General features: G+C 51.8%; 13 protein-coding genes across 13 annotated transcripts; 4 read left to right on the forward strand and 9 right to left on the reverse strand.

Annotated features, from left to right (window-relative positions):
- Positions 1–321: 321 nt before the first annotated feature.
- DL89DRAFT_269290 (uncharacterized protein) lies at positions 322–760 on the reverse strand. Its single transcript, XM_040888241.1, has one exon. It carries the CDS (start codon positions 687–689, stop codon positions 408–410), a length of 282 nt encoding a protein of 93 aa, XP_040741380.1. The 5' UTR covers positions 690–760; the 3' UTR covers positions 322–407.
- Positions 761–802: 42 nt separating this feature from the next.
- Positions 803–1,597, forward strand: DL89DRAFT_269291 (uncharacterized protein). The gene has a single exon (XM_040888242.1). It carries the CDS (start codon positions 809–811, stop codon positions 1,580–1,582), a length of 774 nt encoding a protein of 257 aa, XP_040741381.1. The 5' UTR covers positions 803–808; the 3' UTR covers positions 1,583–1,597.
- Positions 1,598–1,606: 9 nt separating this feature from the next.
- Positions 1,607–3,383, reverse strand: DL89DRAFT_269292 (uncharacterized protein). Its single transcript, XM_040888243.1, has one exon. The coding sequence runs from the start codon at positions 3,330–3,332 to the stop codon at positions 1,656–1,658; it is 1,677 nt and encodes a 558-aa protein (XP_040741382.1). The 5' UTR covers positions 3,333–3,383; the 3' UTR covers positions 1,607–1,655.
- An 83-nt stretch (positions 3,384–3,466) lies between these two features.
- DL89DRAFT_269293 (uncharacterized protein) lies at positions 3,467–4,435 on the reverse strand. The gene has a single exon (XM_040888244.1). The coding sequence runs from the start codon at positions 4,375–4,377 to the stop codon at positions 3,475–3,477; it is 903 nt and encodes a 300-aa protein (XP_040741383.1). The 5' UTR covers positions 4,378–4,435; the 3' UTR covers positions 3,467–3,474.
- A 1,479-nt stretch (positions 4,436–5,914) lies between these two features.
- Positions 5,915–7,616, forward strand: DL89DRAFT_45546 (uncharacterized protein). Its single transcript, XM_040891687.1, has 2 exons — positions 5,915–6,159; positions 6,331–7,616. Exon 2 carries the CDS (start codon positions 6,341–6,343, stop codon positions 7,469–7,471), a length of 1,131 nt encoding a protein of 376 aa, XP_040741384.1. The 5' UTR covers positions 5,915–6,159; positions 6,331–6,340; the 3' UTR covers positions 7,472–7,616.
- A 4,261-nt stretch (positions 7,617–11,877) lies between these two features.
- On the reverse strand, positions 11,878–13,596 carry DL89DRAFT_208998 (Spc97/Spc98; the record flags this gene model as incomplete). Its single annotated transcript, XM_040884154.1, has 2 exons — positions 11,878–12,603; positions 12,637–13,596. Coding segments are annotated over 2 exons (1,686 nt in total), but the record flags the coding sequence as incomplete, so codon positions are not given.
- Positions 13,597–14,786: 1,190 nt separating this feature from the next.
- On the forward strand, positions 14,787–15,567 carry DL89DRAFT_269306 (Emopamil-binding protein). Its single transcript, XM_040888245.1, has one exon. The coding sequence runs from the start codon at positions 14,848–14,850 to the stop codon at positions 15,529–15,531; it is 684 nt and encodes a 227-aa protein (XP_040741386.1). The 5' UTR covers positions 14,787–14,847; the 3' UTR covers positions 15,532–15,567.
- An 18-nt stretch (positions 15,568–15,585) lies between these two features.
- On the reverse strand, positions 15,586–17,654 carry DL89DRAFT_45611 (uncharacterized protein). Its single transcript, XM_040891689.1, has 3 exons — positions 17,238–17,654; positions 15,802–17,132; positions 15,586–15,683 (listed from the first exon to the last, which is right to left on the reverse strand). The coding sequence occupies exons 1-3, from the start codon at positions 17,325–17,327 to the stop codon at positions 15,641–15,643; spliced, it is 1,464 nt and encodes a 487-aa protein (XP_040741387.1). The 5' UTR covers positions 17,328–17,654; the 3' UTR covers positions 15,586–15,640.
- Positions 17,655–17,981: 327 nt separating this feature from the next.
- Positions 17,982–19,647, reverse strand: DL89DRAFT_45570 (tubulin nucleotide-binding domain-like protein). The gene is made up of 3 exons (XM_040891688.1): positions 18,786–19,647; positions 18,636–18,703; positions 17,982–18,542 (listed from the first exon to the last, which is right to left on the reverse strand). The coding sequence occupies exons 1-3, from the start codon at positions 19,587–19,589 to the stop codon at positions 18,107–18,109; spliced, it is 1,308 nt and encodes a 435-aa protein (XP_040741388.1). The 5' UTR covers positions 19,590–19,647; the 3' UTR covers positions 17,982–18,106.
- A 192-nt stretch (positions 19,648–19,839) lies between these two features.
- On the reverse strand, positions 19,840–20,912 carry DL89DRAFT_269307 (uncharacterized protein). Its single transcript, XM_040888246.1, has one exon. It carries the CDS (start codon positions 20,865–20,867, stop codon positions 20,142–20,144), a length of 726 nt encoding a protein of 241 aa, XP_040741389.1. The 5' UTR covers positions 20,868–20,912; the 3' UTR covers positions 19,840–20,141.
- Positions 20,913–22,163: 1,251 nt separating this feature from the next.
- DL89DRAFT_45626 (uncharacterized protein) lies at positions 22,164–22,641 on the forward strand. The gene has a single exon (XM_040891690.1). The coding sequence runs from the start codon at positions 22,274–22,276 to the stop codon at positions 22,625–22,627; it is 354 nt and encodes a 117-aa protein (XP_040741390.1). The 5' UTR covers positions 22,164–22,273; the 3' UTR covers positions 22,628–22,641.
- Positions 22,642–22,689: 48 nt separating this feature from the next.
- DL89DRAFT_45631 (uncharacterized protein) lies at positions 22,690–24,239 on the reverse strand. The gene has a single exon (XM_040891691.1). The coding sequence runs from the start codon at positions 23,938–23,940 to the stop codon at positions 22,828–22,830; it is 1,113 nt and encodes a 370-aa protein (XP_040741391.1). The 5' UTR covers positions 23,941–24,239; the 3' UTR covers positions 22,690–22,827.
- A 352-nt stretch (positions 24,240–24,591) lies between these two features.
- DL89DRAFT_285532 (uncharacterized protein) lies at positions 24,592–25,798 on the reverse strand (the record flags this gene model as incomplete). The annotated part of the gene is made up of 1 exon (XM_040889828.1): positions 24,592–25,798. The coding sequence occupies one exon, from the start codon at positions 25,796–25,798 to the stop codon at positions 24,707–24,709; it is 1,092 nt and encodes a 363-aa protein (XP_040741392.1). The 3' UTR covers positions 24,592–24,706.
- Positions 25,799–25,831: the final 33 nt, after the last annotated feature.

Here is a 25,831-nt window from a genome sequence, read left to right on the forward strand (position 1 = left end):
CATACTAGCAGTTTGCTTTTGTAAATGGTTCCAAACAACGTGGTAGTAGGTAGACACTAGTCCGTAGACTTGTTTCATTAGTGGAATCGTCAAGCGACAGAGCTATTACTGTTTGGAGTTTAGCACTGCCTCCACGTTATTTTCTGCAGTGCGGTACATCTGTTAGACAATCTCTCCTAAAACCAACACTTGAGACACACAGCGCATAGTTACTACTTTCCCATTCCAAATTTGATCCCTGCTATGCATATGACAAGTTGCATATATACAAGTTTGCAGCTCCACTTTTAGTTCTGGTGAGAACAAATCGAGACCAACTTATCCATATTATTCCACCAATCCTTCTTGCTCACGGTTTTCTCATATAATGCTATTGACTGTGCACACCAGTCTCTTTATCGTATACGCTAGCATCTCTTTTCTTGATGCAGTACCATTTCCGCAGTATATGCCGCAAGGAGTAGGTAACCACGCTCCTTGCGGCATGAGTGGTTACCCGCAAATGAAAAGAGGGTTTCCAACGAATAGCGGACAGATGAGTGGCCCAGCGGGTAATCAGCACAGCGGGCAGATGTACTCGCCAGGTGGCGAGGAGAGTAACCACCACCATATTCACCACAACATGATGCGTGGGCAGCGGTGGCATGCACGCCCCAATGCCGAGGATTGGCCCATGGCGGGTAACCCATATGGCTACACTCGCTACGGACGACACGGTAGTAATCTAATACCAAATAGAGGCGGCAGCACGGTGGGCGGACCGATGGTAGGACCGGTGTGTCACAACCGTATCCATCTGGGTGCAGGAATGGGTGGTGGGATTGTAGGCAAGGGACTCGACAATGGCTTCAGCAGCAGCAGTGGAAATAACAGTGGTACCAATAGTGATGACGACAGCGACAATTATGCTGGCTCTGCCACCAAGGATAACAGCAGCAAAGAGAAGCAGTCAGGATTGCTTAAAAAGTTATCGGCAATGACGGATACAAACACTAGTCTGGATTTGGCGTCGTTCAGTGGCAGAATGCTCACCATTGATGCTCTGGCAGGAACATTAGCAACGATGAGCAACTCCACTGCAACTCCAGCTTCAACGCGCAGCTCTGTGGGAAAGTCTGTTGCAGTAGACACAGCGTCATCTAAAGTATTGACTACCAAACTCGCATTAAAGCCAGCAGCAACATCATCGTCGCCGCGCGGAAAAGTATTGTCAGCCAAGCCATGCTCTCCTTCAGCCAAATTACTGCCGGCTAAACCTGGTCAGACGGTACATCTCCCATGTCATGGACCAACACCGACAGGCAAGGTCATGTCAGCAAAGCTCATTAGCACAGATGTTTCTGCTGGCAGCTCTTCTGCTAGCAAGGTGCTTTCGACAAAGACATCCTCGAAGCGAGTGTCAATGGATATTGCTTCCAATGAGCTTCCAACCACAACCACGCACTTCCTTGCCACGCCAAGACGGCTGTGGTCGGCTAGGGGTCTCTCCGCAAAAAAGACAGATAGAGGTCTGGGCACTGAACAGTCAGCAGACACTCCGGCCCATTCGCCAGCTGCACGCAAGATCCGAGGCATGTACTGAATACACACAAACCACACATGCAGATTGTTTACACGTTACATGTTTGTTCGCAATAGAAAATCACCATGCCAGCTCAAAACAGACTCTTCATGCGTTTCGATGGCGGCGGCGGAGTGGCATCGAGATCCTCATCTTCGCCAGACATGTCTGTGTCTGAGTCAAGCTCAATGGGACCATCCTTGTTCGCCGACGTTGGTTTATATGGCAGCCTTGTCTGTACCTTCCCAGGAGGTGCCAGACGCGAGGCCTCATCTTCTTCGTCTTCGTTCTCCTGGTCAGTAACCCCAGGCGGCGCTGCTGGTCTGGGCATCTGCAAAAGCCTGTATGAACGGGTGTTGTTGGCCGGGCTGTTCATCACCGGAGTAGGCTGCACTGATACATCGCTGAGCGGCTGGCTGGCTGGCCCGGCTGGCAAATTCTGTTCGATCTGCGATCTGCCGGTGCCGGCAGTAGCTGCGCGGCGCATGGTGCTTGCTGACGGGGTGGGTGTGTTGAGTAAAGAGTCTGAGCGATCGAGCGCCGGGTTGTTGTTCGCCCAGAGTCCAGCATTGCTGCTGTGTGCTGACGATACAAATGGCGACGGCGATGGCACAATGCTGACATCGACATCATAAATGGTCTCCTCGTGTCTCCGTAAACCGGTTGTACGGACGCTGCTGCGTGATGGAGATGGCTGACTGATGTCGTCCACTTCATGTACTGGTTTCTTTCCTGCTCGATTGAGTTGAGGTGTGCGGTTATATCTCACCGAACTCGCGCTGCCTGGCGTAGACACTGCGTCAATGTAGTTTGAGATGGTGGCAATGGCGAATTCGGCAGTCAAGTCGTCTGGTGCCATGCTGTACATGCCAGTATCATCGCTTCGCCGTGTCGAGTTGACACTGAGAAGGAGCGGGTCGCCAGCTTTATCAAAATACGCAGATACAGGCATTGCCATCGCTTCTGCATACTGTAGCACTGCCTTGAATTCGCGCAGCCCAAATGTCAGCTCGGTCGGATGGTGTCCAGCCACGCTGTACATGTCAAACTCTGCTGGCTCCACTGTCAGCTCCGTCTGTAGAGCCCTTGTGGTCTCTGCTACAGCTGCCTCGATCTGCGACCTACCGATACCAGCGAACTGCCCTTCGGCCCAGCTCCGTACCTTGACTTCGCTTGTGGACATCCAAATTGACACTTCTTCAAGCCCACGCGCAAAATGTGCGATCCAGTCAGCGGCTACCTTGGCACCCACGCGCCACCGGTTCTTGCACTCGTCCTTGCGGTACACAGAGTGCAACGTATCGCACACTTCATAGAACAGCCGGTGCGTTTTGCAAATTCCTTGCTTATACGTCATTTGCACCACCAGCCGACACTCTCCATTGACGTTCGACATCATATTAGAGCTGTCGCGGTCAAGGCGTCCAGCATGCATAGGCTCGGCAGCCTGCTCGATCCGCAGCACGCATTTCTCGACTGCATGGACGGGCTGTGGGCCGCGCGACTTGAATATGCCGACAAGCGGCTTCGACAGAACCTTGCATCGGAATGCCTGTGACGGCGAGCCATCAGGGGGCAACAGAACGTTATATGCGTCAAAGAACTGCTGGGTGAATTTGAACGACGCATAGGCAGACCGCGATGCATTTATGCCAATGAGCTCCAACTCATCGCTTCGCGCCGCAAACGAAATGTCGGTACCTATACGTGCTAGGCACTGTAGCGCCTTGTAAAATGCTTTGAGCGACGACGCTGGAATTTCGGCCTCCATTTGAGTAGAAAAATAAGAAAAGCAGGTGTAGAGCGGAAAAGAGGAACTGAGCTGGACTTGTTGGTCTTCATGGGGTTGGGCCTGATCGGCACAGCGGATTTATGCGGAAAGGCTCTAGCAAAAGATGGCTGCGCAAAAAAGGCTAGTATGGCCTGAAGTGACGGTTCTGGCGCATGCGGGCAATCTTCTCCTTGTCCTCGTCGAACTTTTTGCGCAGCTCCGCCAGCTGGTCGCGCTTCCGCTCGCGCATCTGGAATCGGTACATGTTGCCGAACTGCACGTCCTTCTTCTTGGCTTCGGCCGACTTGATGCCGTTAGCCGTGGCCGCGGTAACTGTGATCGTGCCGTCAGTATTCGTGCTCTTGCGGCCGCTCCGGATAACCGTAATGAATCCGTCGGCATCCGGCACGTTGCGCTGCTGCGCCAGCAGGCGCTCGCGCTCGTACTGTGCTTCTTCGAACTTGGCCATGTACCCGTCAACGTCCTGCTTCAGCATCTCGATAGGCGGCCGCGCCGCGCGGTACTCGTAGATATACCGCGACAGTCCGTGGTATGCCAGCGGATCGCTGGCTGGGTCACCCAAGGGCCACTCGCGCCGCGCGCTCTTCATGTTCAGCACATTCGCCAGCTCCTGCTCCTCCAGAACCACCACGTGTGCGCTGGCTCCCGACCCCAGCAGCTGCGTGCGCATAACTGGCTTTGTATCTTCATCTTTGCTATCGTTGGCCAGCGATGCAGTCAGCCTTGCTTCCAGTGCCGACGTCTTGATCACATCACGCCCGATCACGTCGTGGAACAGCACCTGCACTACACGCGCTGTGCCCTTTAGAAGCCGCCGGATCGAGAGCTCCGTCGCGTCCGCTGGCAGGTTGAACATGAACAGCGTGCGGTTGGCCGGCAGGAGAACATCCTCCTTTTTGGGCTTGTGCGCTTTGAAGTATACAAAGTGAGGGGCATCGCTGTCGGCAAAGTGAACAGGCAGGGCCTTGTATCCGCCGATCTCCTCTAGCTGTCCGCTGCTCTTTTTCGATTTCGAGGTCTTCATTTTCTGCGAGGAGCGTGTATTGACAAGAATGTGTGCGGGAATGCGTTGCAGAGCGAAATGCAAAGCAGCAAAAGGTTCAGAAAATGGTGCAATAACTAAGGGGAAAAAATTTGGAGTTTATAGATCAACTGCGATCAGATCAGCCAAATTTCTTTGCAACAGGAATTCCTGCAATCGCCTTGTGGGCGCAGTGGGGTTTGTCACCAGATCATCCCCCAGGCCGAGTGACAAAGCACATACGGCTTCCAACACCAAAGATCAGCTTCAAATGGGTGCGGGAAGCACAGTGCCCCTCCAAATCTTCCCTTGGGCATCTTTACTGACTGGCAACCAGTCCCAGCGACTGAACAGCATATCGCACTACTCACTATGCCATCTGCTGCCGACATTGGATACCAAATGAATGTCCAGCAGTCCCAGCAATGGCACGCCCGAACAAGAAGTCTGGCCCAGTGAATTCCATGCGTAATCGGTGCAGGCTCCATCACTCGACACTCTGTGGGCTCATTGTGCCCGCAAATCGGCATGTCAGGCAGGCGATTGAGACTGGTTGTTGAACCCAGTGGCAGGGATGCGCCTTCCAAATTAGGAAACTCGTACCAAGCAAAAATTGTCCCCTCCCTCCCCACTATGACGCCGGCAGCCAGCGAAATAGTTGCTGAAAAAGAATTTCTAGTTCAGCAGAAAACTATTTGGCTTTCTCTCTCGCTCTTCTCTCCCCACTACCTCCGTTTCCACTTCACGCCAGACGACGCGTTCTCCCCCATCGTTGCTGTCGCAGACACTAGCCGGAACATAAAACAGAACCTTGTTCGTATCTTTTTTCGCTCCTGACGAGTCCTTTTTTATTTTCTGACGCTATACCTGCCCGTGTGCTCCCTCATCTACTAATTTCAAAATATCTCCAGCGAATATTAAGCACGCCTATCTTCTCCGCACATACCCGTTCCACGGTCCTTGATTTCCCTCACCGCCCTCCACACCACACATTGGTCAGTAATCATCATCTCTATCTATTCGCATAAAAAGTAAGGGCCACAATTTTTACTGCATTTTTCCCAGGTAACCCAAATGGCTTACCCTGGCACCGGGACAGAAAGGCCGGTACATATTTCATCTTGAATTTTTGCATGGCGTCCTCGCGTGCGTTGGCGACATAGCATCGCTGGCGGTAATTCATTCACATCCTGCGCATGCACTGCAGCGACATCGTCTTCCTTATCCGGTAACCGGAATTGCGTTTTTTTGCTATTTTTACGCACTGAGGGAAAAATTTTCTGCCTAGAAAAGGCGATGTCAAAAATAAAAGAAAAGCGACTCTGCTGCTCGCCTCTTGTGCCACACCACTAATGGCGCCTTGCTTGCCCGTGGTAACAGCCCCGCCTCACCTCTTGTCAAAGGCTGTGCTTACACCTTTATTGCCACTCTTTTATGTTTATTATTTCTTTCTGTGCACCTCAATTCTCTCCCTTGCCGTTGCCCAGAAGGGGCTTTATTTGCCGCGTACTCGGGTGTCATGAGCGGTATAGGTTGCCGGTGAACGCTATTTGCCTCTTAATAATTCGTTTTCCGAGTTAGGTAGGAGGGAATACCGAAGCTCACGTAATACTGTGCCCCATGGGTTACGCACAGGTCACACCTTGTCATCTCATATAACACGAACAACCGCCGGTGCGTATCACTGGAGCTTGCCGTATGCCGAGGTGCTGCTAGTCTGAAGACAGTCACCGCCTCTGTCCGATACGGAATGGCCAACTCTGTGTTGTAACAGGGGAAAGCAAGGTCTGTTTTGCTCATGTGCCTCCGGCCAAGCACAGAGAACGGCTTCACAACATAAAAGAGCTGCCCTTTCTCCGCTGAATATGGCCGGTGAACTTTTCCTGCTGTTTCAACTACCCTCTCCAAACATTTGGCGTATTTCACTAAACCTACAGCGGTTATACTTTGGATTAGGAACGCAACAATGGCTCCGGGACGGCCACGCGCACACCTTCGAAGACACCCAAGCAATACACGACAAGCAACCCGATCAACATCGACCGGAATCCCCTCATATCTCTTCGAGTCATATGAGCGTCTCTTCAACGATGCCCAACCACGGCCACTACTGATCGATGCTGCCACCAGTCGCACGTTCACATATGAGCTTCTGCGCTCGCACTGTGTCTGGCTGGCTACTGCCCTGCACACGCACTTATATCTGGGCCGCGAGCAGCTGGTCGGTGTTTTGGCTCCATCAGGTATTGATTTGCCTGTAATTGCACTGGCCACCTGGATGGCCGGCGGTACTCTGATGCCACTGGTGCCCGAGGCCACTGCAGCAGAGCTAGCAGTTATTGTGGACCAGGCACGCAGCATGCCGCACACGTTTTTTGTTACTGGAAGTCTGGCAGGCAAAATCGTCCAACTAGTCGCTGAACAGTCTGTTGCCCTGCCTAATATTGTCATTATTGATGATACACCGGTGGAGGACTTGGGTGGGGCGCCATGCTTTGGTCTGCAAGAGCTGTATCGGGTTGGGCAAGAGCTACCTCCAGTGAGTTGGGAGCAGTGGGACCGGCAGCGCGGCGTGCGTGATCGGTCAGCGATAATGTACTTCCAGTACCATGTGTTGGATGACGGGGATGTTGATGTGACAGCAGCGCCGGTTGACCACGGCTCGGTTATCAACCTGTATATGGCGAACCGTCCACCTACATTGCGGGCTGCCAGCCCTGCATACTCTGTCCTGCGCATGCACAGCGCATTCCGCACGCACATTCCACTGTTCGATATCCTCTGCAGCGGAGCGCAGTATGTGGTTGCGCGTACCTTTGACCCAGGCCTGTTTTCCCAGTCCGTTGCGCAGCATCGCCTACTGAATGCCGAGCTCACGTACAATGAGATCGCTGTTCTGCTCCAGTATATCGCCATCGCGACGGATCGCTCAGCTGCAGTAGGCTTACTGGCTCCGCTCAGGGCTCTGTTCACAGAATCGGATCGGGCTCAAGCGGATCTGACACCGGGACTTGCATTTTTACTGCCGGATATCCGCATTATCCGCACGCGCTTTGGGTCATACCTTGGCCCCTTTGTACAGAACCCACTAGGTTGAACTCTACAAGCGCATATTCCTTTTACTCGCCCATTTTCCATCATCACCTTTTCCTGCGTTTCCTTTCATTCTGCAACTTTCTTACATCACTAATATCTTTTACCTATATATAAGATTTTATAGTCTAAAAAGTGTCCGACCGTCCGCTAGAACATTTTTAGTTGGTTAGAAGGTAAAACTTTTAAACCTCAAAGCGAGTTTGGGTGACATACTCCATAAACTCCTTTTGATCCTGTGCGGCATCTGACCTCATCGGTGAAACTAGGGTGACAAGTTGTTATTGTAGTGGTCACAGGTCTCCACTATATATCTCCACTGGTTCAGCGCAAGAGCTGCTCTCATTGTCGGTCGGCCTGATAACTTCCATGGCGTCATCATGGTGGTCATCACCGGCTGCGCAACACTCTTGGGATATTTATCTATGAGCACCTATTGAATAAGGCCATATAGCTCTTCTAGCGGTCATACGATATTTGTGGATTTATTTTATAAATTAATTTGTCTTATGGACATGCGTAAGCGGTAGTATTTGGGCCACAATGGATCCAGTATATATAGGGCCATCAGCATTGATACAGTCTCTCAAATTAGCCTACGAACGATGCAATCCAGATCATTTTTAATAAAAAGTCCTTAATGCTATGCATACGCAATAAAGCAAAACTGAACAGCATCATTTCTCTTCTTACTTGCCTATTGGATTTCTCAAATAAATATTACCCACAGCACTACTGTCATAAAGACATCACTTGGCGGTATTGGCTTCCGTGATTCTATGTTGCCCCACCTAGAACAATTTATATACAGCGTTAATATCATCAAAGAGCATACATACATGCTTGTACGATGGATACTACTCCATCAGCTAGCTGACAGGGATGCTTTTGACCCTGCAACATTTGTGAAAAAGGGATTATTTCATTCCATTTATTTATTTATATATCACAACCTAAAGGCGAAGACTGTCATATCTGCCGAGGATTTCGTCAACCGGAAGGACAAGTCAGAACTGTCGAGTGCAGATTTCTGTGATGTAGTTAGATACCATATTTATGATTATCTATTGCATAATGGCGATATCGAGCTACATGGTGTACGTGAAATGAATCAAGTAGCAACATATGTGGATACCAAGCTGATGACAGCATACAAGAACAACATTGTGGTGCACTATGGCACTTTCCTACAGCAGATTCTGGCCAAATTGATTGATATTTGCTGCCGCAAAAACACACTGCACAGTACAATGGGCAATGTGTCCAAGGCTGAGTTCAATAATGCATGTCAAGTGTGTATTTATACGCCTGCACAGAAGCTCCGCCAGGCAGTTGCCTCTAGGTACCCTGATCTCAGTGTGCTCACCCCACCGATGCTTGCAATCTACAACAAGCTGGCACCAGTCCTTAATGCCTATGATGCCAAGTAGAGATTCGCCAAAGACAGCCGATACTATGATGCCAAGGTAAATCCACTTAAGCATCTGTGTGCATACATTCGCCTATGCCAGCTTATCGATAATGAGCAGCTTGGCAAGTCTCCCCCCCCAATGCTTGCCTCTGCGGATATCATGGATCCCAGGCCATGTGCGCTTAGACAAGCAAATAATCAAGCGGGTGTTTATTTCGAAAACATGCAAGCAGGTTACCAAGATCAGCGAGGCAAAGAGGGCAGCAACAGAGGCAAGGAAAGCAGCAGAAAAGGGCAAAAAATTGGCCAAGAAGGCTGCATGCGAAGCAGCGAAGATGCCATCGGATGAAACAGAGGCCACTGCAGCAACTGCAGCAGTAGCGGCTGATTCACTTGCTGCTGCATCGGCTGCAGCAGCAGACACTGTTGCAGCACTTAACAGTGCATATGCATCAGCACCCCTAGTCTGTGCACACGACCCGGTCCAAGGGATTACACAACCTGTGGGATGTGTGGGGCCGGGTCGTAGATCTAACATCAAAGCCGTTTAAGGTGTATGGTGATAGAAAATTCCACGGAATGGCAACTACAGATGGTGTGACGATATGCATTTTGTTGCAAGACAAGATATCCAAGGCTGATGCTGCAGGAGGCGATGCTGCGGGAGGCAATGCTACAGCTGACTGTCACTACGCCTACCAAATCCTACAGCCAGAGCTGCAGAATCTGAAAGGCCGCTGTGTATTCATCGATCCAGGTCGGGGCGATTTGCTATACATGATGCACGAAAATAGCAGCAATGGGAAAGAGGGTGAGAGAATGCTCTACCGCTACACACGGCAGCAGCACAATAAGGAGCTCAAGCTGCGCCACTATGACAGGATTCATCAAGCTACAAAGGATCAAGTCCCAGAAGATGCTGTCCGCAGAGCAGAGGCTGAGCTTTCCAAGCACTGCTGCCGGACCCTTAGCCCAGCAAAATTCTGTGCCTACGTTGCTGCCCGTGCATCTCTGCGGTGTGTCCTAGCACCGTTTTATGCCAGCACGATGACAGCGCGAAGGTTACCAGAGCAGCAACTCACTAAGTCAAACAAGCAGCACCAAAGGCACTGGAAGGCCCATCCAGGTGTCAGTACCAGTCCCAAGGTGTACCCGCTTCACCGCAAGCTGCGCCTTGATTCATTCATGAACCAGGCCCGTGCAGACCACAGGCTTGCCGCAAAACTCCAGAGCAAGTTCGGTCCAGACCCAGTGCTGATCATGGGCAATTGGAGTGCGCCGATGGCCCGATACCATGCGCCGATTCGTGGCAAGGGATGGCGCGACAAGTTCAAGCACCATGGCTTTGAAGTCTATCTGGTCGACGAATTCCAGACATCGTCAATATGCCCGTTCTGTTGCGAAAAGTCGCTGCAGACATTCCAGCATGTTCCCAACTGTGAAGTGCCATGGCCTTCTCCACTGTGCAAGCGAGTCATGTAAGCGGGCCATGGCACAATACAGATGGGTCTGTTCGTCTCGGCTCTTGAACCGCGACCTCATAGCAGTTCTAAACTTCAGACTCGTTTTCCAGTCACTCTGTGATTCAGGCAATATTCCTGAACAGTTCCATCGTTCTATGGCCATTGCTGCCGATGCTTCTGGCACTACTCCGGCAACAAAGAGGCCGCGCAAGAGGCGTGCAGCAGCAGGCGATTCTGTTGCCAGCAGCAGCAAGCCAGCGCTGAAGCGCCTACGCAGAGCAGGCCATCAAGATAGGAGATGTCCAGGATCGACATTGCACCAACAACCATCCGACATGTTCAAATTACCGGTTCGCCGTGATGCTCTTATCGACGTGTCAACCCATGCTGACTAGCAGCCGAGCTCGCATCGCGAGCAGAGCAATTCTAGTAGAGTATGATATCTATCCACAAAGTATTTGCTGTCTGCTTTCGTAAGCAGTGTACTATGCTGCGAGCTGTAATATTCATTACCAGGATACATATATCAATCATACGTATCTAGTTGAATGGGGATACTTGTATATGCATAAATGGAGCTGATGAAAGATGTGGAGCTCATATATTTTCGTTGGTTGTGTGATCTAATGTAACCTTTGGAGGCCCGATATTGTATCATGGTGGTAATATTTGCTTAGCAAAATTTTTTTTTTGAAAATGGTGGCAGCTTCTTCAATAGCAGCTGGGCTGGGCATTAAACAGCCCATCCGACATGTCTATTCTTTCAATGGCCATTGTGCTACTTAAAGTTAGACTATTTGAAGCAGAAAGCAACTCGTTAATATGCCTCATGAGCTTTTGGCATCTTATATACATAGGCTTTCCTTGCACACAGAGCCTGGCGGAGACCGAGTATCCTATGAATTATCTGTTTGTCGGTTCTGATTGCCCGGCGTAGCCAGACATCGGAACCACAGTCCTGCCTGGCAAGGGCAAGACGGAAGGAACCCTGGCTTTGATCCACCGCGTTGCCCACTTTTTGTTTCCACGATAATATATTAAAAACTGCACAGACGAGAAAGCTCCAATGGATCGATTTTGTGGCTATATCCCCTTGCTGTGTGTAACGCTCCCACCGTTGCCATCTAGCTTAATTGCCAAGCAGGCGAAGCTATTGTCCACCATCCGGGAGTAATGGTCGAGCGCGCTCATCAGATGCTTCAGCTGCCTTGAATACTCCTTCTCATGCTCGTCAATTTCAGAAATGATGCCCTTCAGCTCCCAGCTCGGATCCACAGGTCTTCCTCTATCGACTGTGCGGTCGTAGATGCGCGCACTCACATTATCGCGCTTGCGCGGAGTTGCCTCAATGAGCACCGACGTGCGGTGCTTTATGCGCCGGTCCAACGAGCTCACAAAGCGATTGCATCGAACAAGTAATTCGAGAATCATCTTTGGCAGCTTCTTTTCGCACCCGCACTGGCGGAAAATGGTGCCTAATGCAATACTGTGGACCTTGCGCATCTTGTCGACGGTCTTGGCCTGCTTCATCTCGGCCATCATTCCGGCCCACTGCGGCTCAATCACCTCCCAGCAGCAGTAGTACAAAAGCTGCTGCACGCAAACGAGCATCCGGTGGCGAACCGTGTAGATCCGGTTGAAAGCAAACTTGCGTAGCTGGCCCGCACTGTCCGATGCGCTGGGAGTTGTGTAGCGGCGGTTCCTCGTCCACATATCCAGTAGATTCTGCTCCGTCTGACGGATCGCTAGCAGAAGTCTCCCCAGCTCCTTGTACTTGCGCATCGACACAGCATCAAGCACAATCGAGTACGGGAATGGAACACGCAGTGTCAGCGCCAGGACCTCGGCGCCAATCAGCCCATGCTCGGCTGCTGCACTGGCGCCCATGAACGACACGCCCGACTTATCGGTGCTCTTGGATAGGTCAGTCAACGGCGTGTTCTCGATTACCACCCGCAGGTGGTCACGCAGCGGGTCGTCGTGGGAGATCGAGGCTGGATTCAGCAGCGCCAGTTCCAGTGCTGACTGCAGCTTGTTTAGAGAAACCATGTGTACGTTCTTCTGCAGCTCACCCCGGGCCAGATCCAGAAAGTAGCCCAGGTAGTCGGCCTTGTCAAACAGCAAGTAGTGCTTGACCGCGCCGAAATACGAAAACAGGTGACCGTCCTTGAGCAAAATATCCATCAACGCCTGGTTCGCACGCAGGTATGCGGCCTCGATCTCCTTGACTAGCCGCTGCTGATTCAACAACCCGTTCAGCGCCTGCTCGCCTTCGACGGCTCCGTCCATATCGACACGGTCCAGCTTGCGCAGATCCACACCACAGTTCCTGACGATGTTCAGGTACAGCCCAGTGCGCACAATCTGGCTGTTGAACTCTTGCAAAAAGATCGGCGTCAGCGCAGGCACAGGCACAAAGTTCGGAATCCTAGGTGCATCAGTATCCACCTCCAGAAAGTCATCGGCGTTTAGAGCCTCAGTGGCCACCATGAACTCACCGCACTGGCTCTTTTCCAGCGTACCGTCATGCAGCCAACACCGCAACATCTTCAAGAATGGCACTGTGGCGCGCGCCAGCAGGAACTCGTACAGTTGGCGCGCCGACACATCGCCGCCACGGTGGTTGATCAGATTCGAGATCACGTTCAGCGTGGTGCCGCCTCTGACATGGAACGTCTCTTCCTCCGCCTCCTGGCTGTCCTCGTCCTCGTCCGACTCGTACTCGTCCGGCACATTCGAGCGCTTATCAGCAAGGGTCGTGAATCCGTCGTCCTCCTGTGGCACATCGGCGGGCTGTGGGCTGACCTGAGCCTGTGTCTGCACGCGGTCAATCAGTAGCGCCAGGCGCTCAAACACTTGCAGCGTCGGAGCCACATGGAACCACACCTGCTGTAGCGTGAAGGGCTTTGTACGCGTGGCGGTTCGCAGCCGGTGCTCGAGCTGGGCCACCAGAACATAGTAATCCTTCAGCAGCGCCCGAATTGCCGCCGCCAGCGCCTGGTTCACAACACCAGCGCTGGCCCTGGCATACACGCGCACAAACCGATCAATACGCATGTGCAGCACAGCAACCGGAGCAATCTTCCTCGCCATCTCGCTCAGCACTGCGTTCATCCATTGTGGCACCTCCACGGCCTCATGGACATCCAGCTGCTCTCGCCAAACATTGCTGTCTGGCGCATGCCGGAACTTCATATACCGTCCGTTTGTGCGCATCATCAGCGACAGCAAGTCGTCGATGATGGCCAGCTCCTGTAGCGCCCCCTCCACGCGCTGCCTGGCCACCTCATTGTCATACGAGCTGTCGCCGATATCCTCCGCCTCTAGAGCCTGCATCCGGTGCATATCCAAGAGCCGCGGCTCCAGGGGCGCCCGGCCGCGTCCGCGGGCACCGCGAAACGACGACTGGAACATATAATTGTCGGTCAAGGCGTGCATCGGCTCAGCGTCAGACTCGCCCTCGGAGTGTGTGGGCTCGCCGTAAAGCCCTTGGGGTGTGTAGTGCGAGGAGTTTGTGCGACTGCGGCGTGCTTGCTCGTAGTAGTGCTCGTAGCTGGCGCGTTTGACGGCAGTGAAGTTGTCAAAGTCGTCAAAGTCATCATAGTCGCCATACCCGTCGTAGCTCATGGCGTATACAAGGTTTCTGGTGGTGAATTGAAATGAAAGCAAAGAGTTGAGAACCGCCAGGCGCGACACAGCGCGCTTGCTTTTGTGCACACTGAAAACCACGTCGTGGCTCGTGATTAGATCGGCGAGCTGATCATGACGCGTTCATAGCCAGGGATCATGCGAGAATATGCTCCTTGACTACTCTTTTGCTGCTCACCAAAGCGCATTGCTCGAGGGAAAGATCATATGCGCAGCATGGGCTATCCGCTAGAATGCAGAGTTGCAATCCAAATACACCATATGCAAATGTCGGGAAGCTGAGGCTCCACCCAGCTTCACGCCCTATGGCATCCATTTGCTTGCCAAAAGCCTCGCTATGGAAATGCTGCAACGTTGGATGCTAGGGTAGATAGCACCATGAACAATATCAGCAATAGGATACTGCCGCATCACTTTGCTGTCTCTTCCAGTCAACTTGCTGCTTTGGATCAGGCATTTCAAGAACGGCAGTGCTCGGTCTCAAATGGGTGCTGGCAGAAATTTCCAGATAATTGCTCCTCGGCACAAACACCCGCCTCGACTAGCGGATCGACGGGTTCGCTGGTCCAAGGGCTGCCTTGTGCTGTGCTGTAGGAGCTTGGCAGTGCTCTAAATGGAGGGCTTGCTCGCACTATCGGAGTTACCAGGCACGTGCAATCAACCTGGGGACCAATGAGGCTGCAGCCCGGACTTTCCGGGCGCAGGTGGAAAAATTATTGTCAACAATGTAATCCGAAAATTTCTTGGTAATTCCGGAAACAGTGCAGCTATAAAAGCTGCCTTTCATCTCCGCTTTTTTGTTTTTATCTTTACTTCACCACAGCTCTGGTATTCGACTCGTAACATCCCTAAAACAAAATGGAAGCACAGCAGCAGCATCAGCACCCGTACTACCCGCAGTCGTCCCCGATGCCGCACTACCAGCCGTCACAGCTCAAGATGAGCGAGTCGCTCCTGACGGTCGGAGGCTCTGTCGTCGGCCTCAGTCTCTTCGCCGCGTTCCTTATTGGCCGGGCCAAGACGCCGTTGACGTGCAAGGACAAGTTCGTCACCATCTGGATGATGGTGTGCACTGGCATCCACATTGTGCTTGAGGGCTATTTCGTGTACAACCACCGGGAGCTGGCGGGCATGCAGACGCTGGGCGCCGACCTGTGGCGCGAGTACTCGCACTCGGACTCGCGGTACCTGACCAGCGACCCGTTCACAGTGATCATGGAGGGCATCACAGCGGTCTGTGACGGGCCGTTTGCTGCCCTGACGGTCTACGGTATCCTGACGGACTCGCCGGTGCGCTACGTGGCTCAGCTCATCACCTCGCTGATGCAGCTGTACGGTGACGTGCTGTACATGCTGACGAATGCCTTTGAGGGCTATGCGTACACGAACCCGCACCCGTTCTACTTTTACGGGTACTTTGTTATGATGAACCTGCCGTGGATCGTCATCCCCCTGTACCTGATCCGCGACGCGTGGCTCAACATCTACCGCGGCATGCTGATTGCAAAGCGCGCCACCACTGTGGCTAAGAAGAACCAGTAATAGGAAAATCGAATAAATTTAAAAATAAAAAGTTAGGTGTTGATCTTGAATACCATCTCCAGGGCCATCCGGAACGGCCGCGCAAACTGCCCGCTGTGCAGCGAGTCGGCTATTGTGCATACGTCGACAAAGACCTGCTTCGTCTCGGCATGCTTCCCCAATAGACGCAGCGAGTGAGCCGAGAGACACTGCGTGGATGCAAGCGGACTCGTGACTGATGGGGATGCCGGCACCTCGCACACAATACAGCACATAGGGCTACTGCACTGCTTGCTGCTGCAGCTCGCCGGCGGCTGCTCGCACACCAGCGAAACAGAGTCCAGCTCGCGCGACATGGCCAGCTCCTCGGCTGCCGCAAACTTATCCCACGCCTCATCGGCCTCGTCCGCCGCCAGCATGCTCTGCAGTACCCGGTACTGCTCGTCGGACCAGCCAGAGGCCATGCTGGCGATCCGCCGGCTCACAGCGACGAACTCGCGGAACCACCAAAACGCCGGCTCCTCAGTGAACTGCAGCCCGTCGGCGCCCTTCACAATCGCATGCAGAATCGCCAGCCTGGGCAACGCTAGAATCAGCTGCGGGTCCATTGACTCGACATCGTCTTCGGAAAACAACCCCAGCCGCACCGAGCCCTGCATGGTCTCGCTCAGAAGCACCACCAGTAGTGCGAATTCCTCCTCCTGCGCTGCCGCCTGCCCGTCATCCAGCCCAAAGTATGCAAAGCACAGGTCGCGCTCGAACCGCACCCACGCCTCGTCAAAGTCCACCAGTACCGTACGCAATGCCTCGACGCTCTCGCCTCGCCATGTGCGCATAAGCGCGCTGGACCGCGCATATAGAACAAACCGCAGAGCGGCCCACGCCGAGCACAGCAGCCATGCGGGCTCGCGCAGCTGCACTGTGTATGGCTCGGTCCCGCGGATCTGGAACCCGCGTGCCAGCGCCTGAGCCGCAAACAGCACCGACTCGCTGAACCCGCGGTCCAGCTCAATCTGATCGTCCTCGGGCAGATAATACCGGTAGTGTCGCGACCGTCCCTGGCCAGCGACCTGCGTAAACAGGATATGGATACTGCACAGCAGCTTGCCCTGCCACATGTGGACGCGGTCAGCGCGTGCCCGGAATGACGACGAACGCGTGCTTTTCGTCTTCTCCAGCTGCCGGATCGCAGAGTCCAATGAGGACTCGGCCGCAAGGGTCTCGCGCAGGGCCGTCTGGCATATCCGATCGACGCCCTGGGTAAAGAGAGCCCGCGGGATTGTCCGAACCATCCTCCACGCACGCTGCAGAACCTGGCCACCCGCCTGCACCTGGCCAATGGAGAAGATCCGTGCAATGGCCGCTGCACTCGGCACCACAGGCATTGGCGTTGTCTGGTCTACGTACTCTTCTTGGTAGTACGGAGTGTCATCGCTGCGCTCCAGGCCCTCCTCTTGCGGCCATTCCTGGTAGTACGACGCATCTTCCTGCACGTCGCCAGAGATGGTCTCTATGGATTCGGGCATCGACACGGGCGATATTGGTAATGCTGGTGCGTCAAGGTCTGCGAGGGCCACGGGGCTCTGCACTACCTCGGGCTCCGAGCCGCTCTCCTCGGGGAGCTGCCCCGTGTGTGAAATATGGCTGGACCAGCGAAAGCTTCGCCGCCGCTCGCCCAGAAAACAATCAGGCGTTTCCACGCCAGCGGGGTCAGCTGGACAGCCCGCCTGCCCACGCCCAGCCGTGAGCCATTGCCGACACCGTATCATCGTGGGTGCTCCCATGATGGTGGACGACGATGCCGAGACGCTGGCCATAGGTTACAGGAGAGAATAAAAGTATAGAGCGGGTGGAGAGAGGAGGAAGGGAGGTGAAATAAAAAAGATTCTACAGCATGCAAGTGAGAAGAAAGGGAGGAGGAAGGGGAGAGAGAAAGAGAATGACCGTCGGCGATATAACCGCGAGTTCCTGGGTGAATTAAATCCTTCTCGCCACAAAAACAAAGCCCGTACAACAAGAAAAGCGTAAATAAACAGCTGGAATAAACTGAGAAAGCAAAGAAGAAAGCGTTGGCTCTACTGCTTCACGCACAACACGGTTGCACATCGAAGACTCGCCTACTCGTTTTGGAGCAAGAAGCCTGCAAGGATGCCGGGGCCCTATTTTCGCAAAAAGGAACTGAGCCCTCGGTCACGCAAAATAAAAAATCTCCCCCTCCTCCCCCAAACGTGCTGGCAAGAAAACGCAATGCACTGCTTTGCTGGCAGGTAAATCTATTGCAAAGATGTCTCTTTTTCCCCGTCTGCCTTGCACTATTCGAAAGAGCAAGGAAATAAGGGCTTGCATCTGTTTAGACTTTCACGAAAACACACACCCGCCGATCAGTCCTGCCCCATAGAGTATCGGTCAATCATTGAGTCAAGAACCGTTCGATATTCGCGGACTGATTCGCGCTCAAACTCCTTGAAATGCCTAGACGCACCCGTGCCTACCAGCCCGTGGAGCATCTGCAAGTACCCGGCCGACTCGCTCGATGTGCACAGCGCGCTGGCCGCACAGACGATCCTTGGTCCTATTGACAAATGGATTATGAGTATTACCCGGACCTTGTCTGCAAATAATTGCTCCTTCCCCCCCACAACAACCAGGTCCATTCTAAATGTGTGCTGCGCAATTGTTCAGCCTTACTTGTCAGCTCGCCCAATGTGCTCACCGCCATTCTACGCCCATGCACGTCGATACCGCGGAAAATCTTGGGGAACGACCGGCTCAGCCGCACCGGGCTGTCTACCGGCACAAACGATGGTCCAGCCATGTCAATGTCAATGCCATTGCCAATAACCAGATGCCCCGATAGCTGCTTTGAATCGCGAATCTCTGAGCCAGAAAAGGCAACAAAGTCCTTGTTGAGGATCTGCCCCAGGTCCGTGCTTTCGGTGCAAAGACCCGGCGCCAGCATCAGATCCGCTAGCTTGAAGTGCTCTTGCTGCGTCACTTGACTCACAATTTCATCAAGAACTCGGCGTCCCGCACTATTCCAAGAATCAATGAACGCACCGGTCCGCTTTCAGCAATAATTGGAAATTTGCAGTAAATTAGGAAACCTGCGCCTCGTGTCTACTTACAGTAGTCCGGTCCCCCACACGTCCAGTCCCATTGCCATCAGTGCACTCGAATGATAAAAGCTGTCTCCCTACAAGTGATCCCGTCGGTATAGTACGTCCTGTGCTATGTTGTACGTCACTGCTACTGTCGTCGGGGGGGGGGATACTTACCTGAATCTGCACACCTGGAAAAAGCTTGGCCAGACCCGATGGTACCGACACTGGCACGTACATTGACACGTTCTCCAGATTGGCTGCCAGCGACACCGCTGCATCCATGCCCCTGCCCCTGTCCATGTCCTCGACTGTGGTGTTCCCGATGCTATACAACAGCACGCTCTTCTTTGGATACTCATCGCGGATCCGTGCCAAGTACCCGCATCCATACCCGGCAAACCCGCCATACATGTCCGCCATCACCTGGAATCCCTGCAGGCAGTCACAGTCTTCGGCAACCCGTCTAAAGTCGCCATCCATGACGTCGTCTGCGCGATCCTCACCATCAATCACATCCAGCCCTTCATGGAATGTGTTCATCTCGCCCAGACTGTTGCCATGGGCGATGCCCGACACTGGGTGCAGGCTGTGTGAGCTATACCGCACCTCGCCAAAGTCCGACCAGAATCGGATATCACGGGGTTCAATTTCGACCGAGTGGTCGCGCTGGAACTCCGACGTGTTGGGCTGCTGGGCACGATGTGTTTCGGTCTGACCCTCCCACTGCATAGCGATCTGTCGGGTTTCATCCTCATTGCCGTCCTCATCACCAATAGCAAGCAAGCCAAAATTACTGGCCGTGTCAAACGCCAGCAGGCGCGGAGTACGTTGGGCGGGTCCACGGGGGGCGGTGGTCTCGCGGAACAGCACGTCAGTCGATAGGCCTGGGTCATCGAGTTTTTGCTGCTGCATGTTCCAGTAGTGCGTGCCAACGTAGTTGGCGCTTTCGCCAAACTGCAGCGTGATTATCTCGTGCATTACTCTATATGAAAGTGAGAAGAATATAAGCGTGTCCACCGGCAAAGCTGGAATTCTGGTGCGCAGCCATGGCAAGATGGGCATATATGTAAGCATTGAGCAATTTATGGGCATGCGAAATTCCAGCACCAGTGCTACTGCCACTGAAACATGGGCGTCGATGCGTGCAGACAGATCAATAAATGTCTTAATGCCTATAAATTTATTTATTGAAAATCAAGAAAGAAAGAAAAAAAGAAATGAGAGGTTTCATGGCATAACCATTACAAAGTGTTAAAACTAAAGGCTGCAATGTCTGCCACTTTCTTTTCCTTCAAAGTTACCACAAGTAATTCCTGCTGAGAGTTATTGGTGATACCACAAATAAACGAGAGATTGTAATACTTCGCAACAATTGTCCCCCAGCTGGTACATGAGTGGTAGTTTTTTCGGCTACCCGTTAAGCATGCCCCGCATGTTGACCTTGGCTGCGTATAAAGGGCATTTTTTAAGTGGGCAGATATATCACTCCAAGAGCCCATCTCAGCAATGGCACATCTGATGGCTGGCGAATTATCCTTCAAAGCTTTCAAGGCGAATGCAGCAGCAAGAGCAGCCTTTGCTGAACCCCCAATCTTCAGTATCGACTATGTGTTTTTCCAGGAAGTATCTAACAAGCGGGGATGCATGGTATGCAATGTAGGTGTGCCAATTGCTTAGGGAAAAATCCTCATCAGAAACAAGCCATAGAATGAACTTGTCCAAGTATGAATCAGGGCTCGTCACAAACTCCAATGAGTTGAAGGTAGTAGCTGCCGAGTCCAAGACTCCACGGAAATATGTTTCATGTTCTCTGATAGCTGTCAATTTGGTATCATGGTTAAGTGCCCTAATATACGCCTTTATGGCGCTATCAAAGCTAGCGCATACAAGATCAACGTTTTGTATGACATCAGTAAACAGAGTATTGCGTCTAATAACACGGGCTTCCGCGTCCTTAATGCTACTGGTGTCGTAGTTCTGGAGAGAGAGACCGGCAAACTCCTGGCAAGCTATATTGGAATATGCCTGCAAAAAACACTCTTCATGGTGTGACTTGGTAGCGACACGTAATTTAACGAGGGTGCGCAAGTACTGGAGAGGAATTGTATCGCTCGCATCACTGACCTGTTGCTCTTTATCGGCAGGTAAATTGCTGGAAGGTATCTCTGGTGTATGGGCAGTCGCAATAGAGGCACTATCAGCGTCCTCTACCACAGAATAGTCGTCAGGGTCAATGCCCTTGATGATGTTTGTCATGGGGAAGGAGGTTCAATAATAGGTAGGGAGAGCAAATGAAAAATATACCTGGCAGTTCGGGGCTGAGGCTTCGATGTCAACTACTCTCACGATTCGCCTTTTTATAGACTTTTTACCAGCTGATTTTCTGTCGCAGGCAAGAGGCATTTGCTTACTTTGTGATGTGAAAACTTTACAATGCACTCGGCACTTGGTTCCAAGCATACAATGCGAGCTCGGCATGTGGAGGATCCACAGCCAGTTTTGGTACCACTAATGTGTGACACATATTGCCCGGTGGTCTGACAGATCCGGGGCGATCATTGCAAGATGCTCCTGGAATAGACACATGGCGTTCGGCTCCTTTGCATGTCAGTTAGCCACCATACAGAACTCATACCCACTCAAACTCAAATAAGCCGCTTATACTACCGAATTTATTCGGAACTGGTAGCCATTTGCCATGCAATGTAAACAGGTCACAGAATGTCAAGAAACTCCATATCTATGAATCCAGTGTTGTAGCAAAGCGGTGAACTGGCAAATTCAGCATCCATGTACCTGCTGTAGAGGGCTTTGGGGATCATAGATGTGTTATGTCTAGCAGGCATCCCAAGGTTAGGCACAGTGTGGCTATTTCTGAGAGCACGACACCCATTGTCTGGCAAATTCGCAGCATCTCTGAAACAGGCACCGCATCCCTCCAGAAATTATGTCCCTGGCACAGCTTTCCAGCAAATCGACATGCTGCTCTATGACTCTATCCAGCAGAGCACACATAGTATTCACTTGCTGAGCGATATTGCTGAATTCTTCAGTGTGGCTTTTAATCTTTCCTCTGTATCAGCAATAGCACAGAAGTTGAAGCTTCGGGAAAAGTTGCTGGTATATTCTGCCGAAATCACTTCCCCATATGCTAACCAACAATTATATAGAAGCATGTCTACCTCAGTGCATTTACCATTGAATATTCTGAACATGGTTAGCTAGTATCTCGCTCCCAGAGCTACAGAATACCTGTGCTGACTCGCGAGCGTAATCCGATTCAAAAATCACCTGCACGCTTTCCTGCCAGAACCGAGCAAAAAGATGTTAGAATGCAGTAGCATCGCCTGCTGGCCCCAGTGACCGCAGTGGTAATAGCTATTTCGTGTCTTTACGAGCGACGGCCGTAATTTCTGACTGCACAAATGAACTGCAGAGCTTTTTTGGAGGGAAGTAGAATGCCCTGTGTGCTAAAGGGATCTGACTAGCATTAGTAGTGCCAGTGGTATATAAATGCTATCGTTTTCTGTATAGAAATCGCCGCCAGTATATCACAACCACCTATCTCACCCGACAAGCTCGTTTTCATACTTCAACAATGAACGGATTCACCCTGGCTATTGCCGCCATTGCTACTTCAGTTGTCTCGGCCCTCCCGCTCTATGGCGGCGGATACTACCCTGGCATGCAGTCAAGCCACCACAACGCTGGTGCGTACGATAATGGAGCTACCACGAACATGTCACCGTTCGGCAGCAGCAGCAATTCGTGGAATAACGGATTCTCGTCGACACAAGACAGCGCTGCTTCACCATTTGGCAGCTCTGGCAGCTCATCATTCAACCAGTGGAATAACAACGCGTGGTCCAACAACTATAACCCTTATGGATTTTACGGCGGGTATGCCCCCTATGGTGGGTACGGCGGCTACGGCAGCCGCTGGTAACCCTAAGAATTATCCCTGGCATGGGTATTTTAACTGCTATGCTTTCTGTGTGCGCATCAATGACGAATAAACTTTTTAAACTATTTCCATGAAAAGACTGATGCCTGGCATGTACCGCAAACCTTGCCAGTACACTGCCTCAAAACTGATCACTTGAATAAGCTATAAAAAGGAGAGCAAGACGGTGTGAAAGTAGAAAGTTTGTAGAAAATTATCTAAATGTAGAGCAGAGAAATAGACTACTTTTTGGAGGATAACGTACTAGCTAGCTCATAGTTCTCGAACGAAACTACCAATCGTATCCATAGCTTTTGCAGACTCTGGCCGGTATGAGAATATCAGCTGGAAAACATGCGGCATCCCGTCGTATACGTCGTGCTGAACGATTCCAGGCGTATCAGGATTCTGCCTCTTGATCTTTTCATACAGGGCAGCATTGTCATCGTACAGGAATTCGCAGCTGCCACTTTGTATTAAGGTAGGTGGAAACCCGGTGAACGACCCAAAGATTGGTGATACCAGGGGAGACTCGAGCTCCTTCTTCATCTGCTCACTCAGTGGCTGTCCAGGTGCGTACATGATGCGTATAACAGACATTGGCGACTCAAGGGGGTAGTCGACAAGGCAGTCGAAGTTTTCGGCAGCGCCATAGCTCGGTTTAACATGCCGCAGATTTGATACGGGTGAGACCAAAACAATACCTGCGGGTGCTGGGGAGCCAATGCCACGAAGCAGATGCACTAGCGAAAGTGCCAGCTGACCACCTGCGCTTTCCCCAAAGACAACTATGCTGGAAGACCTGAATCCTTGCTTGAGTAGGAAACAGTAAGCGATATACGCATCATGTACGAACGCTGGAAATGAGTGTTCAGGGGACAGACGATAGCCGACGGAAACCACCCGGGTGCCTGTGACCTGGGATAGCTCCCCTGCGAACTCTCTGTGAGTGTCAATACTTCCGCGCACCCAGCCTCCGCCATGGAAAAAGAGAACAATTTTCTCACCCCGAACCACAGGTACCGTGTCAAGCAACCTCTCACTGCTAGACGTATAAGGTTCGAGTGCCGTGATAGCTGACTTTCCCAGGATGATTTCGCAGTCGAGCATCCGAGGGCTCTCCAGTGCCACATCCTCCCGAGCTAGCCTGGCTAGTTTGTCTCCAACGACAGGAATGCCAGCACAGCCGTCAGTATTTATGGCTACGCCCTTCGTGTCGATGTGATGCATACGGTGAATCCCCTTTTCTCTTGGCCAGGCCGATACGTTCGGAGAACAGCTGCGCAGAGGGATAAGGGTCTTGTGAAAGTCAATGTTTTCGATATTGTCATCATTGGCATAATAAGGAAGAAAGACCGTGTGCATGTTGACTCCAACGTCGACCATCAGCTGTATACATAGATCCCAATTTGGATGGCGCGGCCCCTTACGATAGTACCTGCATATGGATTTTGCAAAGACAGCGGTTGACTTGTAGAATATTTTAGCGAGCTGCGCGAGTGAGTACGCAGATAAGGCTGCGGGGCCATTGATGGGTTTTCGATTTAACAGCGAGTATATCTCTGAGCTTCACGTGGTTTGTCATAGCGTTCAAAGAGTTGGGTAAGGAGGTTGTAGAAAGATATAGCTAAGTCAAGAATAGAGGGACTGACGATGCACCACTCATCAATTGGACTCTTAAATCGACCAGATTCAATAGTATCAAGACACTACTGGCGTTCAGCACTGGCCCAACTAATATACGTTGTTGTGTCCTGGAAAACCAGAGGCGTAGGTACATAATGGAACTTTCTCCAATTCGCTAGCGTTATATTGGCAATAGTACAAAAATACTCTGTGGCTATGTTTCGAACCATTGTCAAATTGTGGCTAACTTGCATCAGAATGTATCTTACAACACATCAAAACATACGTTATAGCTGTAATATGAGCAAGCCGTCAATGGCTTGACAAAGACAAATGCATGGGGGCACTGGGGCAATCGGATAATGTCATCTTTGGCCATGGTTGGAAACAGCACTTGGCACCCTCCGTTGTCGCGCTGGCTGGCACTTTCAGAGCGAGGTCGTCGTCTACGAAAGCCTGGCATGTATAGCTGAAGCTCGAGCATCTAATTCGATTGCAACTGCAGATATAATATTGAGGTGCCAGCTTAGAGTCTGTGAATAAAGCTACTAATCATTTCTAATGACTTGGCAGTCTCGGGACGGTATGAGAATATCAGCTGGAAAACATGCGGCATCCCGTCGTATACGTCGTGCTGAACGATTCCAGGCATATCGGGATTCTGACTCTTGATCTTTTCATACAGGGCAGAATTGTCGCCGTACAAGAATTCACAGCCTCCTGTCTCTATCAGAGTTGGTGGAAACCCGGCGAACGACCCAAAGATCGGTGATACCAAAGGCGATTCGAGTTCCTTCTTCATCTGCTCGCTCAGTGGCTGTCCAGGTGCGTACATGATGCGTATCATAGATAAAGGTGATTCAAGGGGATTGACAACAAGAAGGTCAGAGTAGGTGTCTAAACCGTGTGTGCCCTGGTAGTACCTGAGGTTTGAAGCGGGCGATAGAAGTACAAGGCCAGCTGGTGATGGTAAATCCATATAGCGAAGCAAATGTGTCAGCGATAGCGACAAGTTCCCACCTGCACTGTCGCCTGCAACAATAATATCGGCGGGTCTAAATCCTTGCTTAAGCAAGAAACAGTAGGCAATGAGTGTATCGTGTAAATGCGCTGGAAACGCGTGCTCGGGTGAAAGGCGATAGGCAACGGAGATAACGCGGGTGCTTGCGGCTTGAGAGATCTCACCAGTTAGCTTCCTGTACAAATCGATGGTTCCACTTATCCAACCACCGCCATGAAAGTACAGAATGACTTTCTCACCGCTAAATGCAGGCTGGGCATCAAGTAGAGTGCCGATATCATGCACATGGGGCTCGAGCTTCCGGATAGCAGCATTCCCTAGGATAACCTCATAGTTCAGCATCCGGGGCTCTTGCAGCTCCATGTCGGCCTGCACTAGCGTAGCTAGCTTTGGCCCAGCCACGTCAATTGTAGAGAATAAGCTGGTGTCAATGGCGATCTCTTTTGTGTTGATACAGTGTCCACGGCTGAGTCCCTTTTTTCTTGGCCAAGGGGTACTAGTTGGAAAACCGCTGCGTAGGGCAGCTGCAATGTTTTGAAAGTCGATGGCTTCGATGGAGTCATCGCTTGGGTGGTGAGGAATAGCTGCCATATACATGCGGGCCACAACATCAATCATCAACTGCACCCA

The sequence above is a fragment of the Linderina pennispora genome (assembly GCF_002104995.1).
Source record: "Linderina pennispora strain ATCC 12442 chromosome Unknown DL89scaffold_12, whole genome shotgun sequence".
Lineage (NCBI taxonomy): Eukaryota > Fungi > Kickxellomycota > Kickxellomycetes > Kickxellales > Kickxellaceae > Linderina > Linderina pennispora.

Bases quoted from the DNA above. Each gene is read 5' to 3' on its own strand.
- DL89DRAFT_269290 (XM_040888241.1), bottom strand. From the start codon at position 689: ATGGGTTACCCGCCATGGGCCAATCCTCGGCATTGGGGCGTGCATGCC.
- DL89DRAFT_269291 (XM_040888242.1), top strand. From the start codon at position 809: ATGGGTGGTGGGATTGTAGGCAAGGGACTCGACAATGGCTTCAGCAGC.
- DL89DRAFT_269292 (XM_040888243.1), bottom strand. From the start codon at position 3,332: ATGGAGGCCGAAATTCCAGCGTCGTCGCTCAAAGCATTTTACAAGGCG.
- DL89DRAFT_269293 (XM_040888244.1), bottom strand. From the start codon at position 4,377: ATGAAGACCTCGAAATCGAAAAAGAGCAGCGGACAGCTAGAGGAGATC.
- DL89DRAFT_45546 (XM_040891687.1), top strand. From the start codon at position 6,341: ATGGCTCCGGGACGGCCACGCGCACACCTTCGAAGACACCCAAGCAAT.
- DL89DRAFT_269306 (XM_040888245.1), top strand. From the start codon at position 14,848: ATGGAAGCACAGCAGCAGCATCAGCACCCGTACTACCCGCAGTCGTCC.
- DL89DRAFT_45611 (XM_040891689.1), bottom strand. From the start codon at position 17,327: ATGGCCAGCGTCTCGGCATCGTCGTCCACCATCATGGGAGCACCCACG. The intron at 17,133-17,237 runs GCGGGCTGTCCA...CACACGGGGCAG, and splicing joins TCACGGCTGGGCGTGGGCAG to CTCCCCGAGGAGAGCGGCTC. The intron at 15,684-15,801 runs GCAGTGCAGTAG...CTATTGGGGAAG, and splicing joins CCGGCGAGCTGCAGCAGCAA to CATGCCGAGACGAAGCAGGT.
- DL89DRAFT_45570 (XM_040891688.1), bottom strand. From the start codon at position 19,589: ATGCACGAGATAATCACGCTGCAGTTTGGCGAAAGCGCCAACTACGTT. The intron at 18,704-18,785 runs GTAAGTATCCCC...GATCACTTGTAG, and splicing joins TTCCAGGTGTGCAGATTCAG to GGAGACAGCTTTTATCATTC. The intron at 18,543-18,635 runs GTAAGTAGACAC...TTCTTGGAATAG, and splicing joins GTGTGGGGGACCGGACTACT to TGCGGGACGCCGAGTTCTTG.
- DL89DRAFT_269307 (XM_040888246.1), bottom strand. From the start codon at position 20,867: ATGACAAACATCATCAAGGGCATTGACCCTGACGACTATTCTGTGGTA.
- DL89DRAFT_45626 (XM_040891690.1), top strand. From the start codon at position 22,274: ATGGCGGCGGATACTACCCTGGCATGCAGTCAAGCCACCACAACGCTG.
- DL89DRAFT_45631 (XM_040891691.1), bottom strand. From the start codon at position 23,940: ATGGTCGACGTTGGAGTCAACATGCACACGGTCTTTCTTCCTTATTAT.